The sequence below is a fragment of the Diadema antillarum genome, unplaced genomic scaffold (assembly GCF_040938485.1).
Source record: "Diadema antillarum isolate AM-2024a unplaced genomic scaffold, OU_Dant_1.0 seq00000735_RagTag, whole genome shotgun sequence".
Lineage (NCBI taxonomy): Eukaryota > Metazoa > Echinodermata > Echinoidea > Diadematoida > Diadematidae > Diadema > Diadema antillarum.
The window spans coordinates 456,767-478,862 of record NW_027271635.1 but is presented as its reverse complement, the minus strand read 5'-3'; the positions used below and the strand labels follow the sequence as shown (position 1 = coordinate 478,862).

General features: G+C 38.8%; 2 protein-coding genes across 2 annotated transcripts; one reads left to right on the top strand and one right to left on the bottom strand.

Moving 5' to 3' along the window:
• Window positions 1-188: 188 nt before the first annotated feature.
• On the top strand, window positions 189-10,003 carry LOC139738309 (cilia- and flagella-associated protein 45-like). Its single transcript, XM_071648950.1, has 10 exons — window positions 189-316; window positions 1,499-1,749; window positions 3,132-3,276; window positions 4,039-4,209; window positions 5,584-5,762; window positions 6,285-6,414; window positions 6,882-7,112; window positions 8,123-8,346; window positions 9,123-9,347; window positions 9,937-10,003. The coding sequence occupies exons 1-10, from the start codon at window positions 314-316 to the stop codon at window positions 10,001-10,003; spliced, it is 1,626 nt and encodes a 541-aa protein (XP_071505051.1). The 5' UTR covers window positions 189-313.
• A 7,796-nt stretch (window positions 10,004-17,799) lies between these two features.
• LOC139738308 (uncharacterized) lies at window positions 17,800-21,805 on the bottom strand. The gene is made up of 3 exons (XM_071648949.1): window positions 20,843-21,805; window positions 19,672-19,734; window positions 17,800-17,918 (listed from the first exon to the last, which is right to left on the bottom strand). The coding sequence occupies exons 1-3, from the start codon at window positions 21,792-21,794 to the stop codon at window positions 17,800-17,802; spliced, it is 1,134 nt and encodes a 377-aa protein (XP_071505050.1). The 5' UTR covers window positions 21,795-21,805.
• Between the last annotated feature and the right edge of the window lie 291 nt (window positions 21,806-22,096).

Here is a 22,096-nt window from a genome sequence, read left to right as displayed (position 1 = left end):
AATGGATATCACTCTCCTAGCGAACGTCACCCACAGCTTAGCAACGACATGTAAATAGAGCATTGCGTGTGTACAGCTGAATGGTACTCCGTATATCGCGTATTCTATTACATCACGAATCAGCAAGTTTTCTCGAGCTCCTAATCAAACGGAAAAATAACAGTGAACCAGCTACAGTGAAACGATACAGAAAATACGTTCAGTTGAGTTGAGCTCATCGGAAATCAAACTATAGTGACATAGAATCTCCTTTTGCACCACGAATCTGGAATTCAGCTGAGAAGCCAAGCTTCCACATCACGTTCAAGTCAAGATGGTAAGTTTTGCTTCACCGGTGAGGCTAGCATGAGAGGGGTTTCTAAATTGGAGCTGAAAGTGAACGCATGCAATTCAGTGACAATGTCTATATCATTGCTCGCTCTAACAAGTTAGACCCTAGTCTAGCCTGTCGTTCTGCTATAAAATAAAGTATAGACCATGTGTGAGAGTTTGCCTTTGCTACAGTCAATTGAGAAGGCCTTCATTTTTTTCTTTCTGACTCGTTCCCAGGACAGGTTCTTACAGTAAATTTAACACTCACTATTCGACACTAACCATGCTAATGTTACCGGTAATAATGTCAGTGTTACTTCTGCATTCCGGTTTCTTCTGTGTAAATTTTCATCACTGTTTTTTTTTTTTTTTTTTTCTGTAGAAAGACTCTAACGTTAGTGTAACTGTAAAATCCCTAACCCAAGGCTCGACACTTACCGGTGGCCCGGTGGGCAAAAGGGCATGGCAAATGCCCAAAAGGGCAAATTTGGTAGCCCGCCTCGGGCCACCAAAATTTTTTGAAAAGTAAACTTAGCTAGAGCCATGTCAATAAATTTGTAACTTTTTGCGCCGGAACCTTCAAGTAGGACGTTTCTAAAAGTAAATCTGCCAAGGCCTCTGTCTTTTGTTTTTTGAGAAATAGAAATATGTTCTTCTAGCTTCTTAATTACAGTATTTGCATGTAATCTGATGTTATGTTGTTTGGATGTTGCAACCATTGTGCCTGTTAATGAATATTTATACTTAGTCTTCACCATTCAGCAGTTAAATTTGTTTAATTAAATTATAAAGGATGGATGAAGAGGACTGAATATTTTATTTGTAGTTGTCATGCAATGGGAATTTAGTCCAAATTAAAGTGACTTTATATTTTTGAGGCATTGTCTGAGGCTGAGCTGACCAAAACTGAATGTAGGTTCTAAAGCCTAGATAGGGCCTATCCCAGACTCTAACCTGTGCTACTTTAGTTTAGACAAATGTTACACTTTTTTTTCTCAAATATTTATAGGACCTTCTGCTTGTTGAAAAGTCTGCTTGTCTTTAGAACTTTTTGTACTGTTTTAGTCTCTGAGTGAGCTGAGTGATGGTATGACTATATCCGGTTGGAGTACAGTCCACCATTTGGTGTATTATTGTACATTTACCTACCACTGTAGACATCTACTACCTTTTTTTCTGTCTACAGCCACACAGCATAATAAGCGAGTCATCAACGAGCTCAGCCTCGCGACGGGCCAAGACGAGGCAGTACTACACCGTCAGCAAAACATCTCAAGTGGACGAGTCTCTCTTTGGCACGCCGAACAAGAATGCCAACAACAAACAGACAGCAGCGAGGGAGACGATAGAACCAGCCCCCACCAGGACCAGGTCTGGGGGGAAGAAGGGCAAGGAAGAGGTCCAGGTCATCACAAAAGATCTCATCCGCAAACTCATGTGAGTAGTGTACAGTGCTCCTTTTATTAAGCCCCTTGTGTCAGCAAATATAGCACTGCATATATGCATCTCAATCCGCGAGAGAATACTCAAATTGGAAATTCTGAGACCAATTCAAGTTATTAGGTTGAAAGTACAGTCTCCCGTAGATGACACATCATTTGATCACAATGTGCTTTGTTTTCACTCAGGCATGTGGAGTTATCAACAAACTTTCTACATCGTTCAGCACCATCATACACTATAGAATACAATATGTGTCATGTGTTAATTTTTATATTCCATTTTTTTTGTGTGTGTGTACAGCCTCTGCTTTATATAGTTTGCTTATTATCCCTGTATGCTGTGATAAATTCATTTGGGCAATTCCGCGGTTAGTAACATTACATTTAAAGAAATTTAGATATTTATTTTTACTGCTAAATCACCATTTATTCATTTCAACTCAAAATCATGTTAAAACATGTTCATCCTCCCCAGGTCTATGATATAGAAAAGAATGAGTACAATTCAATAAATATTAGAATTGCTATGGCAACTAAAAGGGCTGGTTAGTAACGTTACGAAAAAAGGACATGACAAAGAAGTCAATGTCTTGTAACAAAAAGTGTGCAAAATTTCAAGTTACTTCAAACAAAGTGTTGCATTAATTTCAATTATTGCATCATGACAAATGTTCACGCAAATATTTTTAGCAGTTCGACCGATAATTCATTGGCTAGACCCCCAAATGCATGGTTAGTAACGTTACGGTTAGTAACGTTACATTTGTCCAGAGTAATTCCGCAGGTCATTTCACCCTTCTGTAATTGACAAAATGTCACATGACTTCTGGAGTATTTAAATGTATTCATCTTTTACCTTTTAGCAAAAATTTGAGGAAAAAATTTCAAAGCAACCCACTGTAATTTGCATTTAAAAGAATTTCAGCATCCCCAGTCCCACATGTACATTTTAAATGATGGTTTTAGATCTCGCAAAATCAATAAATACGAAAAATAAAATCTACTGAATTTGAAAGACCTTAGTGATTGGTGAACATCCATGGCATTAGTTGATACCTACATTAAAGAGTAAGATAAAGAGGCACATTTCTTTTATCCATGTCATGTCCACCTAACTGCGGAATTGCCCATTTGTGTTTTATCATATTTGTGGGAATGAATTGAATTGAACATTGAGAGTTGGTGAGATGCACCCAAGTGTAATGCTTTAGAATGTTGTAATGAGATTTATTTTAATTCTCTTAGTACATTTATGTCAAATTTTCTACTTGGCATGTTTACAGTGTACTTTCTGTCCCCCCTCCCCCCCCCCACTCCCAATTTAAATCAGTACGGTAGGGGTTTATACTTCTGTCTTTATGTATTTTCCATGGGCAGAGTTCCAAAGGAAGATCCATCTGGCCAGTCCGTGGTCTTACCCTTTGAGGAGTACAGACGAATCATGAACGCTGCGAGGTTCATGTCACACGAGGACAAAGTCGCCGAACTCAAGAGGAAACAGGAGGAAAAACAAAACCAAATGGTGAGTGTGGGTTACAGATGCAGAGTAGATTGAATGATGGTAGAGATAGACTTGTCTGTTCACTTGCAAATTCCATAAATTATGGATGTTAGAATGACATGCTGAGTGAAGTAGAAAATGATATTCACAAGCCTGTGTATGCAGATGTCTGGATGTAATTTGATCTGGGATCAGATGTGGGCTTAAGTATACAACCTGGCCTAAACCTGTTTTAATGCTTCATATACCTTTCTGACACTATTATGTTGGTGCAAAAGACACTGGTAAAGTTTTTGCAGATAGAGGCTGAATGTAAAATGTTTGCATACATAACTGGTTTTCATAAACATTATGGTTTTACAACCTAAATACAAGTAATTATTTGACTGAAGATTACCATAATTCTTCCAAAATCATATTTTAAAGTTCCACTGTATGCCAATAGTTTTCCATATCAAAGCCATGCTAAGATGGGTTGAAAATAGTAAGACTTTAGAATGTGAGCCAAGGGATATTGATATATTTGAGTGTGAGTGTGTGTTCTGAATAGATGATTTCACATCAAAGGACCATGTATTGTAGTGTGTACAGTTGATATTCTTATGGTGTTATCAACCCGTTGAGGACACGTCCCGAGTATACCTGGGCAGATGTCTATGGGAAATGTGTGTTGTTACAAAATTACCCCAAATTTCTCAAAATCTCACCCATCCTCAAAAGGTTGATTAATGATTATTTATGAGGCTCACAATTTTTTTATTTTCTCCTCTGTGACCAACCCAGGATGCAGCCAATGAAATCAAGCTCCAGATGCAGGCGCTGGACCGCAAGCGACAGAAGAACGAGAAGCTGAGTGAGCTGGAGGAGGAGGCCAAGCAGCAGGGAGAGTACCTCCTGGCCAAGGCTCGGGAGCAGCAGGAAGAACAGGAGGACGAGATCAAGCATCTTAATGAGGTACACACACACCTTGTTCCTTCACACAGTCACTCTTCCATATGTCCCCCCCCCCCCCAAAAAAAAAAAAAAAAAAAAAAAAAAAATTACAACGGGACTCTCTGCAATGATATCTTTACAAATATTGAATCAAGCTAACTACAGATTCAGGGTATGAAACTATAACTCATTGCCAACATCTTACAGAAAACCCCATTCGATTTGCTTCAGTGGTCAAAGAGAAATGAGGAATTTTGTAGAGGATGTCGGGAATCTCTTCCCTCCAAGTTCTGTTTATTGTATTCACACACAAGGTCATCAAAGTGCTAAACTTGGAAGAATCGGACTCATGACATGCTTTACAACAATCTACATTTCTCTGTGACCGCTTAACCAAATGGAATGGGGTTTTCTGCAAAATAGAGCTAAAATGTTATATTTAGACAGTTTAATCATAATGGTTGTTATCAATGTGAAAATCTCATTGTAATTTTTTTTGGGACATACTGTACAGTGCACTCCCATTATAACAAACATGGTTATAACAAAATTCTGGTGGCAACAGAGTAGAAATTCATTCCGCAACATTATCCGTTCTGTGTTTTTTGTTGTTTATTTGTTTGGTTATAACGCAATTTCGATGTAATGAAAGAAAACTACCTGTCCCGAGAACTTCGTTATAATGGGAGTCCACTGTATTACTGACACACGGTCACTCAATTGGACACTTATTCGATTTACATTCATCCAAGTATACACATACTCTATAACACATGTTCTCAGCCGTGACACACGACCTCACCCAATTACAGACTCACACATTTACACACTTCCTCAATTACACAGTTTATTACAAGCTCACTCAATGTCTCAATTACACACTCATTTATGCACTTATTTACACACTCAATTAATCACACACACAATTACGCACTCAATTGCACATGTCACTTAATTACAGACACACTTACTAGTATTCAATCACATACTCAGTGACTCACACACTCACTTACACTGTACACTCTTAATAGTCACATATCTGATACTCACTTACACGCTGATGTACACTTACTCATTTACACATGCAGTCATTCAAGCACATACAGTCAACCTTGCCTAAGTCGACCTCGCACAAGTCAAATAATCACCTTAGCTGGTGTTTTCATCTCCTCTTTTCTTTATATTCTGTTGGTTTTAATCCCTTACAAATTTAATTTTCTCTAAGTTGAAGCTGTTTCTTCAGTCCGAAAAGATTCAACTTCAGGCAAGGTTGACTGTACTCATTTACACAGTCACTCACTTTCTACTCACTCACTACATCAACATTTGCACTCAATCAGTTACACTCTCTTACATCTGTCTTAAAATGTGCCCTGTTTTACTTCTTGACCACAGCTGATCCTGAACGCCAAGTGCCACGCCATCCGGGACGCCCAGATCTTGGAGAAACACCAAGTCAAGGATGAGGTGTCGGAGGAGGAGAAGCGACTCGATGCCATGATGGAGATTGAACGACAGAGGGCGCTGCAGCTGCAGGAAGAGATCGACGCCCAGAGGAAGGCCGAGCGTTACGAGTAAGTTTGAGTGGAATATTATTGTGCCGACGTGAATTTTCTGTACCTCCTCTCCATTTGCCAATACAGTGCACTCCCGTTATTACGAAATTCCGGTTTACAACAAAATAAAGATTCAGGCCGCAACATGATCCTCTCTTCTTTTTTTCTATTGTTTATTTGTTCATTTATAATGAAATTTCACTTTAATGAAGGAAGACTGCTGGTCCCAAAGACTTCATTATAACAAGAGTCCACTGTTCTTCATATGAATAGAGTTATGATTTTTTATTTGTTTTCTGCTTTGCATGTCATTAGAGGCTTCTTCACCCTTCCTATGCTCTGAGAGTCAATTGTAAAGTACACGTATAACCCCATAGCATTGTGGACATTGTCCAAAATCATGGCACAGAAATTGTTATTTGTAGACAATGCCTTCATCACTTCAGCCCTTTTTTGTGAACATTACATCTTCATATATAGAGGAATAATGATATGATATGATATGATGTATTTCCTGCCTTTTGTGCCATGTTTCAACAGGGGCAAGTCCATGATTCTGAACCAAATCTCACAGAGGGAGGAGGAGCGGTTACTGGAGCAGGAGAAGAAGGACCAAGAGGCACAGCAGATGCTGAAGTACCTTGAGAAACTGCAGATGGAAGACCTCAAGGTAAGGCAAGCTGCAGTAGTGCAGGTGGGACTAGGTGGGGGAGGGGGGAATTGGGACAGACACTTTTATGTGCTCATTCTCTTATCTGTAACCATTGCCTCTTAAATTGAAGTCTGTGTATAGTGGACTCTTTTACATTTCAGGAGAGTTTCAGGATCAAGTTCCAACAAATCTAGTCAATTTCACCTCACCTGTTCCAGAATAATAGCAAGCAAGAAGAGACTATCAGCTGTATTCTGACCCATCACCATCCAAACTTATTTTGTTTTAGTGACATCTACACATTGAAGGGCTGAAGTTAAGCATTGATTACTGGGCCAGGTAAGGCATGTGTTATAACTTCCCCATTACAAAAGATTGAATTTGTTGAAAACTTCCTTTTGCACACTTTTTTTTTTTTGGTATCTCTTATAAGTATTTTGGAATTACTTGATAGACAAGTCACTTACTCTTTCCATCTTGTGTAGGACTTGGAGAAGAAGCGCTTGATCCAGCTGGAGGCCCAGAAGGAGATCTCCCGCGCCAACGTGGAGTCTGAGCAGCTGAAGCAGAAGAAGCAGGAGCAGGAGAAGCTCGCCGACCTCAAGGTCAGCGAGTACATGAAGCAGAAGGCAGAGAGGGAGGCGGCCTTCGAGGCGGAGCAGGAGCGGATCCGCATCGAGAAGGAGAAAGAGATTGCCCGGCTCCGTGCCATGCAGGTGAGGAAGACAAGATTGATGGTTGAGGACAGGCAACTCCCATTTTTAAAGGACAAGGCCACCTCCATAGACATGAAGATTGAGTGAATGCAGCAATATTATTAGAATACATCAGTGAGAGGAAATGTGCACTTTTTTCCAAAAATAAAATTTTGTGAAATTCTTTTATATTTTCCTTGTATTGTTCTAGCGTGTGACATCATACACTGTAGTAGTCTTGTCATCAAGCAGTGACTGTGCAAAAATTCAAATATTCATAACTTTTGAACCGATTGTCCGATTTTACCCAAACTTTCACTGATGTGTTCTACTAATATTGCTGCATTCACTCGATTAATGTGTATAATATTATGAACATTGACTTGTCCTTTAATGAAGTCCTCAGGGACGGCAGTTTCCTTGCGCTATATCGAAATTTTGTCATAACCGAAGGGAATTTTTTAGCACACATGCTAATGATGATAATTTAGGGACCTGATTTTTACTTTGTTGTAATGAAATTTCATTATGACTGTGTTTGTTGAAACAGGAGTGCCTTGTATTACGGAGGTAGAGATGATGGTGATGTTGGTTCAAGTAGCATCCACTGTTGAGGTTTAATAGTCTTAGTGAATGTGGGATGATTGCTGGTGATTGCGTCGATGACCCGAGATGAGCATCTTGAAGATCACAAAACTGCCAGTGTGAGTGGTGATCATTTGTGATTAGGGTCCCATTTCATAAAACTTGTTATCAGTAACAACTGCCACATTTCTATGACAAGTTTGCTGTCAGCCAATCAGATGCAACGAGTTATATGAAATGGGGGCCCAGGTCATCTATGACTTTTTATACAGTGACCTCTGCAGCATCTTGAGTGTGATCATGTTCAGTCCAACATTTTTCCTCCTTACTTTCTTGTTCCATTATCAAAGCTTGTGTTCCTCATTGGAAGACATTTGTGTTTGAGGTAATTTTTATCTTGAGAGCCAGAATAATGATAAGTTCATTGACCTCCCTCCTCCAATCAGGAACGGGCCAAGGATTACCAGGCGGAGAAGGACGCCCTGCGGGCGAAGCGCAACCAGGAGCAGCGGGAGCGGGAGTGGAGGCAGAAGGAGAAAGAGGAGGCCATCATCAAGGCCGAGACGGAGCAAATGCTCAAGGAGGCCCGCGAAGTCCAGGTCCAGAACAAGGAACACTTCCTGGCGGTCCAGGCCCAGCGAGAGAGGGCCGAGTTTGAGCGCGTCCTCAGGTGAGTCTGCTGTAAAAGATTGTTGTTGTAGACTGAAAACTGGTAACAACTTTGGCAAAGGGGATGTAGGTGTGTCAATGAACTGTCTCATAGCGGGGTCTGAATTTTATAAACTAGAGCTCTTGTCTCTGATTGTAAGGATAGAACATAGTCTCAGTAGTGCTGGATGAGAAGACTACTACAGTGTGTAATGTCACATGTATAGAATGATATAAAGAAAATATAAAGAGAATTCCACAAAATTTCATATTTAGAAAAAAAGGTGCACATTCCCTTGACTTGCTACTGACATATGTCACTGCTGGATGAGAAGACTGCTCTTGCTTGTGATGTAACATGATTACAACAATATAAAGAAAATATAAAGAAAATTCAACATATTTTCACCTTTCTCATACAATAAAAGAGCACTTAACCTGCCTCTTTCAGGAGGCAGGGGAATAATATTACCCTTAATAAGGGTAATATTATTCCCCTGCCTCCTGAAAGAGGCAGGTTAAGTGCTCTTTTATTGTATGAGAAAGGTGAAAATATGTTGAATTTTCTTTATATTTTCTTTATATTGTTGTAATCATGTTACATCACAAGCAAGAGCAGTCTTCTCATCCAGCAGTGACAGAGCAGACACATTAAGGATTCTTAACTTTTGAATGGTTTGTCCAATTCCTCCAACTCTCACTGATGTGTTCTACTGATATTGCTGCATTCTCTCAACCCTCATATATACCGAGGTGGACTTTTCCTTTAAATCTTTCCCTTTTTTTCTTCACCACCAGAGCCCAGCAGGAGGCTATGGAGAGAGACCGTATGGAGGATCAGGAGAAGAAGTATCAGAGGCACTCGCACGCCGACGACGTTCGCAAGCAGATCCGCGAGAAGGAGCAGCTGCGTGTCTCGGACCGCAACGCGTTCTTCGAGGAAGGTGTGAAGATCAACGAGGAGGCGAGGGAGAGGCGGGCAAAGCTAGACGCCATCAAGAAGAGGAAACTCAACGAATTAAGGTATGCTTTTTTCTTCCTTGCTCTGTCTTTCATTCTTCCTGAACCTACTCACTTTTTATTTTGACTTTTGTTTTTTCTGACAACCGTTTACATATTGTTAAATGGGTTTTTGTAGTGAGTTTTATACAAAGTGTAGGTATCTTGGGAAAAAAACAAACAGCAAAAAGCACACAACATCATCACACACACACACACACAATATTTCTCTTTCACCTATAGATTTTGTTCTCTTCTTATTTGTATAAGCTTGTGTTATTACAGAAAGAATACAATGGTTTGGTCCAAAAATTCTACCCGGTACTCAAATTTTACATTGATGCAACTTGTCATTGTTTATAGACATGTATGAATTTGTCCATGGAGTATGTGCCTGTTATTGATTGTAATCATATGCAAACTGGGATTTCAAGATCTTGTATGAAACAGATTGATTTATCGATGAAACAAACTTTCGGCTATTATTTTCTTTCCTTTTTTGATTGAGGAGACAATTCCCACATATAGGCTTCACAATAACTATGAAGTTCTTTTGTAATCAAAAGCAGTAAATCCTAATAATCTTGCTTCCTTCTTTTTTTGTCATACACAGAGATGCTGGTGTGCCAGACAAATACTGCGCAGAAGTTGAGAGGAAAACCATGGCAGATAAACAGTGATGGACTCCCCTATTCAACACAATGGAACTGTCCAATTTCCACAATCTCCAATGCCCCTTGAATATTCCACGTTGTCTATGTAGGTGACTTAGATTGTTGGGAGCGAGGGATGTCTCTAGTTAGCATCGACTTCAAAACATCATGCGTAATGCATTCTCATGTGGCAGCGTGAAGCGTGCACAGTGCAGTATACATTGCAGAAATGGACTTGACATGACCAGCAGCTTTAAGTCTGACCAGAGAGTGCACAGCGTGTTAACCTCACGGAGACGATTGTAAGCTAGTCTTAATCTTCCAGAAAGAGCAAAAACGGTGCACTGTGTATCATTGATGTCTGAACGGACAAGTCCCGTAAACTCTTATTCTAGACAGTGTGCAGCAGCTATCAGCATCTTTCCTGCCACAGCGATTTCATTTGGAACTTATTTATTGCGTAATGTATTCTCCAAATTTCACACTACCACACATTACACAAGTTGTGTGTCTACACAAGTAGCATTAATATCTTTTACGGATATATCATAGAGCAACATGATAATTAATGTACATAACACACAATAGTTTGGCAAACTACATGGTTGTTTACCCCATGGTCCAAGCCATTGTTCTTTATGTGTGAAAAATATGAATATATAAATATACCTGCAAATATTTGCAGAATTTGTCAAGTTGTCAAAACTCATGTTTTGTAAATATGCTTTTTTTGTCAGTGCATATATGTGTATAGATTGACATTTTATATTTAACAGGCAAATCCTTTTACATTAACCAAAGATAATATCTTACACTCCAGTCATAATTAACAATGCTTTCAGGCATATAAACAAGAGACCAAATCACAAATGATTTGAAAGTTTTTCATAGAGCGAAATGCTATGTGCTGGGCCCAACGACTTCACTGTAAAGGGGTTTGCCTGTATCAAGCATGTTGGTAGACATGCTGTAGTTATGGGACATCATTTGTGGAGCACCAAGTGTATGATATACCAGTACAATGTTTATATGTTTGTAAATATGTTTCATTCAGTATATTGAATAAATTCAGCTTTTAAGTATTGAGATGAAAAAATATGTTCTTTTGTTGTACATGCAGTATTGATTATGTGTCTCTCAATGACGTACTCTACCCACAGTGCCTCCCTGTTTTCATGCATCTAGCCTCCCTGTCAGGTCTCCCTCCCCCCCCCCCCCCCATACTTTCTTCCCTTCATCTGTATTCTTTTCTGTTGTTCTCACACTGTATGGTGGTAGTTTTGCATAGAGATATTTTCACAAATTGTTGTTGATCAGGCATTTTTACAAGTGCAAGTGATCAATTTTGCACGTTGTGGTCTTACATGTTATTACAACAGCAACAACAAAAACATTGTATAACTTGACCATTCAGATGGAAGTGTGGCTTTTAAAGCAAAAAGTTTTATTAAAACATTACTTAAAATGAGATCAAATGTCCTGGAAAATAGTCCTAGTATTTCAAGGATTTGAACACGGGGACAATATGGCACAGCATCTGGGCTCTGCTACTTGTAGTCACTTGATATAATAACGCTAATGTGCTGGCCTGGGTTAGTGTGTTTTGTGTTTTGGCAGTTTTGTGAATTACATTTTGTGTGATGTTAGTTTTGCGATCGAGACCATCTTAATGAAATTTATGAAAATAAGACCAAGAAAATTTCAGCATATACAGCACTTCTTTGTCTAATTCAAACTCTCTCTCTCTCTCTCTCTTTCCCTCCCCTTTCTACCTCTCACCATTGAAGACAAAACAATTACAAAGCATACTACGATCTACACTTCCCACAGTTTCATTTTGTTACAAATTTATGTACTGAAAAATACTTTAATACATAAAAGATTTATATAAAGCATACAATACATTGTCATAACAATGGCAAATTAATGAATGTTAACTGAAGAGTACAATTTCCAGATGTGTACTATTCAGGGATCATAATAGTTGATAACTTACAGCAGAAACAAACTGAGTATTACAGGCCCAATGTAACAACACCTCAATTTTCAGTACAATTCTATAGCTAAAGGTTGCAGAGTAAAACCTCACTGAGATCTGGGACCCATTTCATAAAAAGTTGATATGATAACAACTCTTGCTGGAATGTCAATTGTCATGGTAACAACAAGAATCCAGCTTCCTAATTGGCTGTTGCTAATGGAAGTTGCCATTCCAGCAAGAGTTGCTATTCTAACGTATTTTATGAAACGGGGCCCAGGTATGCCTCCTGTCCGAGTTCATTTACTTCATGGCTGACATAATACATTAATTTCCATGTACAGCTGTAATTGTAGTTAACAAGGATTGTCGGTTCTTGATTGACATTCACCATACCTGTAGGTCGAGGGTGGGCTGACTTCTGACGAGAGGCAATGAATTCAGTTCATCATGGAAAAACAAATGTCAGATAAGGAAATGAAGTGAAAACTAGTCTGCGCGTATTTGCTTTGTTGTTGAAATTCCACTTTCATCAGCAATGTTCAGTATTTCACAAAAGAGACATCCAATTGGAAAATACTTTTAAAAAATCTTATTCTTTGGTAACATGTATATATCCAATCACTTTTCATATACACATGAGATAACAGGGTTAAGAGAACTAATTTGCAAAACTTGTGGATTTCTCAAATGTATACCAGGTACATAAACATCGTACAAAACAACATTCAACTGCATATCACAAATGTAAAACAATTCATTGTCCTAGTGTAAAAGCTGATGAATGAGAATTAAACTTTCCTATGAAAGTATGCGGAAGACAGCCAAAAAAGTTGGAGGAGGTAAAAAGAAAATTCTAGGAGTACCATCTTGCTTCGAAAATAAATGTGAGGATATATTTCATGTTAAGGTATCACACACTTCCTTTTTCTCTCTTTTAAAAATCAAAATCAGCCCACAAAATTTGGTGAGAAAAGATGTGGGTTTGAGCTAAAAGAGGCCAGTATGTTAACTTAACACTCATTGACAAACAAAAATTAGCATAGTAATGAATGTATACATTTCATCAGATTTAGACATATGTCTTGACATCTATACAAACATTAAAATACATATATTGAGCTACACAAGCAAATAATTCTGGCAGAGATGAAAATCACGCATGTTTCCATCTAATTACAGTTTGGTTGGGGTTTTTTTAGTATCAAGGCGGTACAATGTATTTCAGTACTAAATGTTTTTGTCTATGTCATACTCGGATCAAAGACACAGGACTCAACTACAGACCAGCAGTGCAGAAGGACAGTCTTGCATTACAAGACCAGTCACTCTACAAGCCTAAGTTCGTTGCCAAGCATCGATTCCACGAGTTTGGCATATAAATTGCATTTGCAGTGTTTTTGAAGATGTATGATTTGTCTCGCCATGTTCCCAGCCATTCCCAACCAATTCAGCACACAAATACACTGGAGGTCAATGCTTAAAGACATTATTTTTACCATTTGCAGATGAAACAAAAACCCAGCTTTACTGCTTCAAAATAGTCCTTAAATGTGAGTTAGGGATAGAAACAACCAATGTAAAAATCTATATCATTATAATCAATGTTAAGTATTGTTAAGTGTACAAAATGTGAACAATTGTTATAATGAAATTGTTTCTAGACTAATCCGTCTACAGTTATGGTTAAGTGAGAAAAGTAGTGATTTCTCCTTATATTTTAGGCTTTATTGCAAAATTTTTATGTGGTAGGATGTTTTGTGGTACAACTGACCAACACATATGCATTAAATGTGATAACTTGAATATTTTTGAAATCACTGCTCCCAATGGTAAACAATACCTTTAAAACACTACAGCACATGCTTTTTCACATCAAACCATTATGTACTGCAAAATTCTAGATCCCTAACAGAATCCAGGTTACAAAGGACTTATTTGGTGCCACACTGGACAGGCCTCAGGTTAGATTTCCCGTTGTATGAAGAACCCTATTTTGACGACATGCATAGCTTTTGAACAGTCGGTATATAAAGACAGTCTATCCATACACATGCAAATTCCACACATTCTTTAACGTAAAACTGCAGACATCAGTATACAAATATCTCATCTCCTACAGCTACATCGATCAGTAATACTTGTCATTTTGTGGTGAAATGTCACTTACCATTCAAAAATACTGAATTGACATATACGTGCATTATGATAAGTAACCAAGACCAAACAAGTAACTGCACAGAAGCATACAAAGAGACAGAGAACAAGCACACAGTGGACTCCTACTATTTTCAACAAACTCCCCATGGCCAATGAAATAACTCTGTCATATTTACATGTTGCTATATCAAGGTTTAAAAAACAATAACATAAACAAGATACTTACTTTGGGGGCAGCAAAATTTGTTTTGTTGTAATAAGGGTTTGCTATATCAGTGTTTCTTTATAACCTGATCCCACTGTGGCAGACAAGTTTCAGGCGACCGATGCATAGTTTCAAAACTCTACAAAACATTCCACACACCAGACAATAAGTAACACAGAAACACATATCTTGACGCTTGTGCGGTGAAAAGAAGAAAAAATAAAATACGTTTATGCCAGATCAGCAGCACGTATTGGCACCCTTTGAAATGGCAAGAACAAACTTAAAAACATATCATCTCTTTCAAGGTTGGACAATGTGATACCATACACTCTACCTTTTCTGCAAGTATCATATTTTGCAAACTACGATAGATACTACAATCTTTCGTGGTTGATTAATGAACAGCAACAGTTAATGCCAATTTAAGCTCAAGACATGTTTGCTGGTGCCTTGTCAGTCGTTCAAGAACACAATGGGAAAGTAACACACTACAACATGACATAAAGAGCATAGGAAAACTAAAACAAGGCATTTTTTTTAACTGATTCAGCTCAACAAGCATAGCTAAAAAGCCTACACAAAGCACAACATAACAGCACATAACAAGGAAATGTTACAGACTACTTTTAAAACCATTTGCATGAACATAATAAACAGCACCATAGAGCACACAGTCATCATTATCAGTTGCACAGAATTTTTCCAGTGACCCTGTATGACGGGTACATCATGTACTTGTAACTTCCTTCAAGGAAAAAAAAGTCTTTCCTTTAATTACAATGTTAAAAAGCACATGATTCAAAATATTCTTTCCACTGTAAATAAAATGCTACACCAGTATGACATAATGTGTTCATTTCTTAAATAACAACAACAAAAAGATCAGGGGACTTTGACTCATAAAGTTGTGTGCATGTGTGTGTGTGTGTGTGTTTTCATGTCATCTGAATATACACTTACCCTACTGATAGGTGCAGTAATACAGAGCCTTTGGTACATTTTATAGTGGTCAAGCAAAGGGCACACTAAACAATAACCCATATGCCATGGAAATACAAGTCTTGCAAATTAATGTTACAATGTGTCAAAGACATTTACTAGACAAGACAGCATCCTTGACTATTCTGCAATAGGGCAACATTATCTATCTAACACAAATTTTCCAAAATCCACGGCCTCTCTTCATGGAATGTGCCACCAGGCCGACAATGAAATAGTACTGTAAAAGTGGAAATTTTCGCGGTGTTGAAATTTTTGCGCATTTTGCGCAACCAGAAACTAGCACGAAAATAAAAGCACGCGAATATTTTTGCTTGTCATATGTTCCTGCGCGTGATGTCTTGATTCCGCGGAATTAAAAACACGCAAAACTCTTCTTACCCTGCCAAGCGCAAAAATTAGTCGCGCGAAAATATCCACTTTTACAGTAATGCCTCAGGATGTACATTGTATAGTGTGTATGCAATCTAATAGGGATGTCAACTCTGTTAAAAAAACAGAGTTAAAACTCTTAAACTCTGTTAAAGGTTAAACTCTTTCGGTCAGAGAGTAGTAAATACTTGGAATAGCCTTTGTGCAGAAGCTGTCGAGGCAACATCAGTTAACAGCTTTAAGTCTAAGCTCAATGATCACTGGAAGCAGAAACATAACAAATTTAATCCAGATTGCATAAGCTGACCATCTCGTGGATAGATCACATGGAACTCCTCAGGCTCAGGATTGAATCCTTTGAATGGTCCTCTACAGGTCTTCAACTTACTGGGCATCATCGTAGGTAATTCAGAGGTAATAACAGCATTGTAATATTACGAGGGCTGAAAAGGCATATTTTTGGTGGGAAAAGCAGTATTTTAACATTTCCTGCAACAGCATTATGTAGCTATTCAATTTGAGAAAAACAATATTTTCCATGAAACCTGCAGTGTTTTTGGCAATAAACAGTACAAAATACTGCTAAAGAGTAACAACTGGCATCTCAACAATCATGATAGGAGGGATCTTGATCTTACAGCATAAACCACCTGAAAATGTTGCATGAACACAGTCAGCATGGTATGATCTGCAATGGCTACAGAGAAATTAGTAACACACCAGACATGGATCATACAGTAGGCCTACTGTAAAACACAATATTTTCGCGGCATAAAATTTTTGCGCATTGAAGCCGACGGCATTTTTCGTGCCGTGAAATTTTCACGAGTTGCCTCTAACATTCAATGCATATGGTGGAAACAAGAAATTTCGCCAGCATTTTAATTTTGCAAATCTTGGCTCTCGCAAAATTCGCGAAATTAAAATGCACGCAAATATTCCTCGTTTTACAGTTTGTGCAGAACAGCAGCATGCTACTAGGTAGTACCTCTCCCCAAAGATATCACAGATTTAAAAAGAAAAAAAATGTGATAATAATAATGACAATATAATAACAATAATAAAAGGCTCACTATAGATTAAGACATCAGTCCAATAACTAAACATGCATTGCAACTTACAAGAAACAGTCAAAATTCAAATTCTACTAGAAAATTTGTTTTCCATTCTCATAGTAGCTGGAAGAAGCTTCTTGCATTCTACCCATTGAACAGCCAGAATATAAAGCCAGTGGAGTACTGTACAGCAGGGATAGAGTATTTGATATTGATATTCTATCTGTGTGTCCTTTATCAGGAGCACTGAGACAAATAATTATACAGCTAGAATGTTCATATGCAGGAAACTTTCACTAATTTCACACGGAGCCAAAATTCATGAAAGTGAAATGCACGCAGAAGTGTTTGTCTACACAATGCATTGAATGCTGATAAAAAGGTCGTCGGTTCCAAATCGTGAAAGTTTCATGCCTCAGATGTTTTTTTGTTTTACAGCAACAACAACAACAACAACAAAATTTTAAAAGGGCAACTTTAAAAAAAGAAAACATACAGAGAGTACTGTCTTTTCACGTCCACAATTGGGTCCCTTCAAAGGACTGAAAATCCTTGATATTCTAAGCTACTGATGGCAAATATTATTATTAATGGACATCTTTTTAAAGAAATCCACAGGGTTACACTGAGGGCAACCACCATCCTTCCTGTACACTCATGACAGGAAGTCAACTCATGATGTCAATTTCCATGAGCCAATAAACTTCAAAGAATAATGATTGTTCAGATGAGGGCACCTCAAGTTTGTCCATTAATACTTTTAAAACATTACGTAATTACTGTATGTCATGCGAGGACTAATGTCAAAGAAATTAGAGAGTGTACATGTAGATGAGGGCAACCATAATACTTCTTTTACACCCGAGACCAAATCCTGGTATAATGGAAAATACATTATACACCATGCAGTGCATGCTCGCTGGTACGAATTGGTCAGTATTCTGGTCACTCAGACTGCCTTCTCAGCAGCAATGGACCAATGACCACATCTCGTAAAGCATTTGACCTTTGACACTGGCTGGGTCATCTCTCATGCGAGGAACAGCTCCCTCTAGTGGTGGAGAGTGGTCTGCCGTTCGACGAGCTTCTGAATGGTCACGTGACGTGAAGACACCTCTCCCTTCAGCCGATCCTTTTCCTCCAGGTGTTGGGCTAGCTGAGAGCAGGCCCCTGTGAGTGCAAAGGTAAGCACACAGTCAAATTACGTACATCCAGTATCCTGTTTGGGGTAAGATTCTACCAACATTTCATTGGCAATACTCATTTATTTACGTCGATGTGAGGCACTTTGTCAGTCAGTTAGAACAATACCGGTACTCATTAGTTAGTGGGAAGACGAAAAAGGGAAAAGATATAAATTTGATTTAAAATAAAACAAGAGAAGAAACACAAGATGTTTATCATTTAAACTTCATGTGCAATACACAGTACGGTAGTTAGGACAAAAGAGGAACAATGATATTCAATAAAAAGTAACAAAAATTGTTCTTCCAGTAATGAATCTAATGCACACACTTACATTGTATGTGAAAAAAAGCAAAATGATAAACACGGCGCAAGTTTAAATAATGGCAGGTAAATGTATGATGAAAGACAAAATTGTATCCAATAGGTTACTTCTAACACAGATGAATAAATACAGGCACACACACACTAAATGTTCAATATCCACAGCCCACTAAACCCTTCACTGACCTTTGTTCTGTGATTAACACAGTTGTCCCTGATCTGACTATCTATGAATGGAAACTGTGTAATCCTCTTAACTACATGTACTATGGTCACCAAATGGCCTCTGTTTAACACCGTTTCACTGCAACGCTTTAAAGGGTTTCTAAAGCTTACATTGTTGCAGAGTTTCATGCACACATTGTTGTGACTGTACATCATTATTTTAGTGGCTTAGGGGACCTAAGATACTGACTGTTTAGGCAAGCAGTTTTCAAGGTATGGTTTGGTATTGGTCGAGGTGAGGATTCAGCTTTTAACTTTTTGTGAAATAATTAAAAACCACTTTATGAAATGTTTAAGAGCACACAATACTAAAAGGAATTAAAAGTTTATTTGATGAAAATGGGTTTTGGAATGGCCGAGATATCCAAAGACAAAGTAAAACAAAGCAATAGGTGGGTCCCACCTTTTACCATGATCACTTTTTTTGACATCTCGGCCATTTCAAAACCAATTTTTATCAGATAACTTTCAATTCTTTGTAGAGTAATAAAAAGTATGCTCTTTCATATTTCATAAAAGGTTTCTCATTATTTCAAAACATCATCATCAAAAAACCTTGGAAACCTGGAGCCCCATCTCAACCAAAACTGTACCATCCCTTTAAGTGACATACAGGCCCCATAACATCAAAAAGTTGCTAATTAGTTCAACTCTTGCTGCAGTGATAAATGTCACAGTAATGAAATGGGACCCAGAAGTACAGTGTAACTCAAAATGCAGAGTGTACCAGATAGGCCTCCACCAATGCTGCACACTGGCACTGGTCTGACGGTCCAGAACCAGTAAAAATCACTGTTGGACCAGTAACTTTTTTCACGATCTTAAACTTCTCAATCTTTTGCCAGTGTGACCGGACGATAATGGGGGGGGGGGGGGGGAGGAGTAGTTTGCTTTAGAACATACTATAAAGCTGTTTGTGCACTATATAAAAATCTTAACAATTTATCTCTGAACACATCAGAAAAAGGCATACCACAATAGTAAAAAGAACACTTCCAGCTACCTATTTCCTATCTGACAAAAAGTGAATACATAATAAAAGTACTTCATGTCTGACTATGGTTGGGCCATTAAACTACTGGTTCGGACCAGCAGACGAAGCAGCATTAACACTTAAAGTTCATAATCACAGGCCCTTCTATCAACTTTGACATACCCGATAAATTGCACAAAATACCTCAATACTTACTATTGACAGCCTCCTGGAGAGTTTGAAGATGGTGCTTCAAATCTGGTATCACCATGGTAACTACTGCGAACATAACAGACATGCAAAATATAAAGATTATTGAAAGAAATAGAAACATTAATTTACAGTCAACTGTTAAAGTAAATATTGTGTATCTGAAAATTTATGAAAATGATTTAGTCTTTGCAACTGATTCAGATTGAAGTTTAACATCAAAAATTGATTTTTAAAAAGACAATGGGATATTTTAGGACTCACAACCTCTCCGAATGACATGACAGTTTCTTTTCACAAAGTTTGAATCCAACACCAATCAACCAATCAAATTATCACAGTGAGCACTTAAAGGGAAAGTCCATTCTGATACTATGTTGCTTTGAATGAAAACAGAGAAGCAGTGAAAATTTAGGGGGAAATCAGACACACAATCAAAAGTGATGGGCTGATATAAAGGTTTAAGAGTAAGACAAATTGGCAAATCTGTGTGACGTAGGTGTTCAGCAGTTCTCCATTTGTTTTGTACACAAAATTTTGCTAATTTTCATTTTTCTCAAATACTTTGGAACAGATAAAACCTATCTGCAGAGAAGGACATACAAATATGTATTACTCTCGTTCTAGTACCAAGAACAGATCTGGAGAGAATTTTTCTCATGAGGAAGATGAAAATTGTGACTTTTTTGTGAACAAACATAATGAAGAGCTGTTCAACATCAACATCTGTATGTCACACAGAGTTGCCAATTTGCAAATGTTGAGTTGCAAATCTTACTCTTTAAACTTGAACAGGTAATAACTGTCTTTCAAATTTTCAGTGATCCACTCTTCTGATTTTTCTGTTCTATAAGAAGTAACATATACGGATGGAATTCCCTTTTAAAGAGGGCCTACTCGATACTTGGATTTAACTCTGCAGAATAGAATTTCCATTCTTCCTCTTCATTTGTAGTACTTGTGTGAATCAGCACCAATCATCTTTAACCCGCTGAGGACGGACTGATTTTGCTTCAACACCCATTTCCCATAGGCACTTGCCTGAGTATACTCGGGACTCGTCCTCAACGGGTTAAAGCAGGGCCAAGATTCTTCACATGCTGGACATTGCACATGAGCTTTCAAATCAAATGACCAATTAAATCAGCTTGATTTGTCTAAATCTATTGATACTCACGCTGACTCTCCGAAAGGTGTCTGACATTTCTCCACTTCTCATCAATCTCATGTCCATTTAGGTCACCCTCATCATTTTTATCCGATTCCTGGAGTGCGACGAAAGGTCTGACGTTTGATGTTGTCAAGGCACATGATTCCCTGTCACCATTGCTCCTGGTCTTTAACCTCTGTGGATCACAATCGGTTTCAGCCTGGGATCTACTGGAGGCATGCATATGGCCATGGTAGGAGTCTGTATCGTCGTTAGGGATGTTTGCTAAATACTGGGGGTTGCTTTGGCAAGATAGCTTGGTACAATGCTTTGGCATAGCTTCTGTGGGTTTCCAATGTTTTCTCCCAATGGCACTCTTGGGGGTAAGGCCAGGCACCGGGTCAACTGCTTCAGGGATCCCCGCAGCCGGAGACCCGTGCTTAGGCTGCTTCTCAGGCACTTGTTTGCTGTCCCTTGGATCATCTCCACACTTTCCAAACAGGTATTTGGTGTAACTGCGACGTAGCTCCTGGCTCTGCAAGTCTAGCTGGGGATCGCTCTGGCTGATATCCTGCCGGAGGAGTCTCCCCGACGACGATGCCCCCGAGAGCAGGGGGCTGCCGCTGCGGGAGCCCGGATTGCTCTTGCTGACGCGGCTGCGGATGTTCTCCAAGAGCAGCTCACGGCCCAAGTTATTGCTGTTGAAGTTCAGCAGCTGGTCCCGCACGTTCTCCCCGCTGGCCCGGCTCAGGCGACGGGCGAGCTTGTGGAACTTGCGGAAGCAGGAGGGGTGACCCTGAGTCTGGGCATGTATGAGGTCCGGGAGCTGGTTGAAGCCCTGCTGCACTGGCCCGCTGGTCAGGAACTTGGCGCAGATGTTGCAGGTTGTCAGTGCCTCCCCTGTGTCCTGGAGACAGATCTCACACTCAGTCCCATCCAGACTGATGCTGACAAAGCTGTCGTCCTGGTCTGACAGCATTTTGGACTTATGAACAGCCTCTACGTTTCGTCATATTGATACCTGAAAGATAATAATGCCACAGTCAGTTATCTTAATACACATCATCTATGTCTCCTGTTATATTTTCATTGCAATTGAGTGACAAATTGCCCCTCAATACTATGTTATCTTTTCAGTTTGCAATATAAATATGTCACATGGATCGTTAGATTGTTACACATTGCACAGTACCCTCATCATGAATTGATTTTACAAAATTTCATCAAGTGCTGCTTTATTTCCAGCAGTCATACCAATGGTTTAATGAACAATGCAACATC

Excerpts from the sequence above, each read along its gene's own strand:
- LOC139738309 (XM_071648950.1), top strand. Across the intron at positions 3,277-4,038 it reads AGGAAAAACAAAACCAAATG|GATGCAGCCAATGAAATCAA; the intron begins GTGAGTGTGGGT and ends TGACCAACCCAG. Across the intron at positions 9,348-9,936 it reads AGGAAACTCAACGAATTAAG|AGATGCTGGTGTGCCAGACA; the intron begins GTATGCTTTTTT and ends TGTCATACACAG.
- LOC139738308 (XM_071648949.1), bottom strand. The coding sequence starts at position 21,794 with ATGCTGTCAGACCAGGACGACAGCTTTGTCAGCATCAGTCTGGATGGG. Across the intron at positions 19,735-20,842 it reads ACACCTTTCGGAGAGTCAGC|TAGTTACCATGGTGATACCA; the intron begins GTGAGTATCAAT and ends TTATGTTCGCAG. Across the intron at positions 17,919-19,671 it reads TCTCCAGGAGGCTGTCAATA|GGGCCTGCTCTCAGCTAGCC; the intron begins GTAAGTATTGAG and ends TTGCACTCACAG.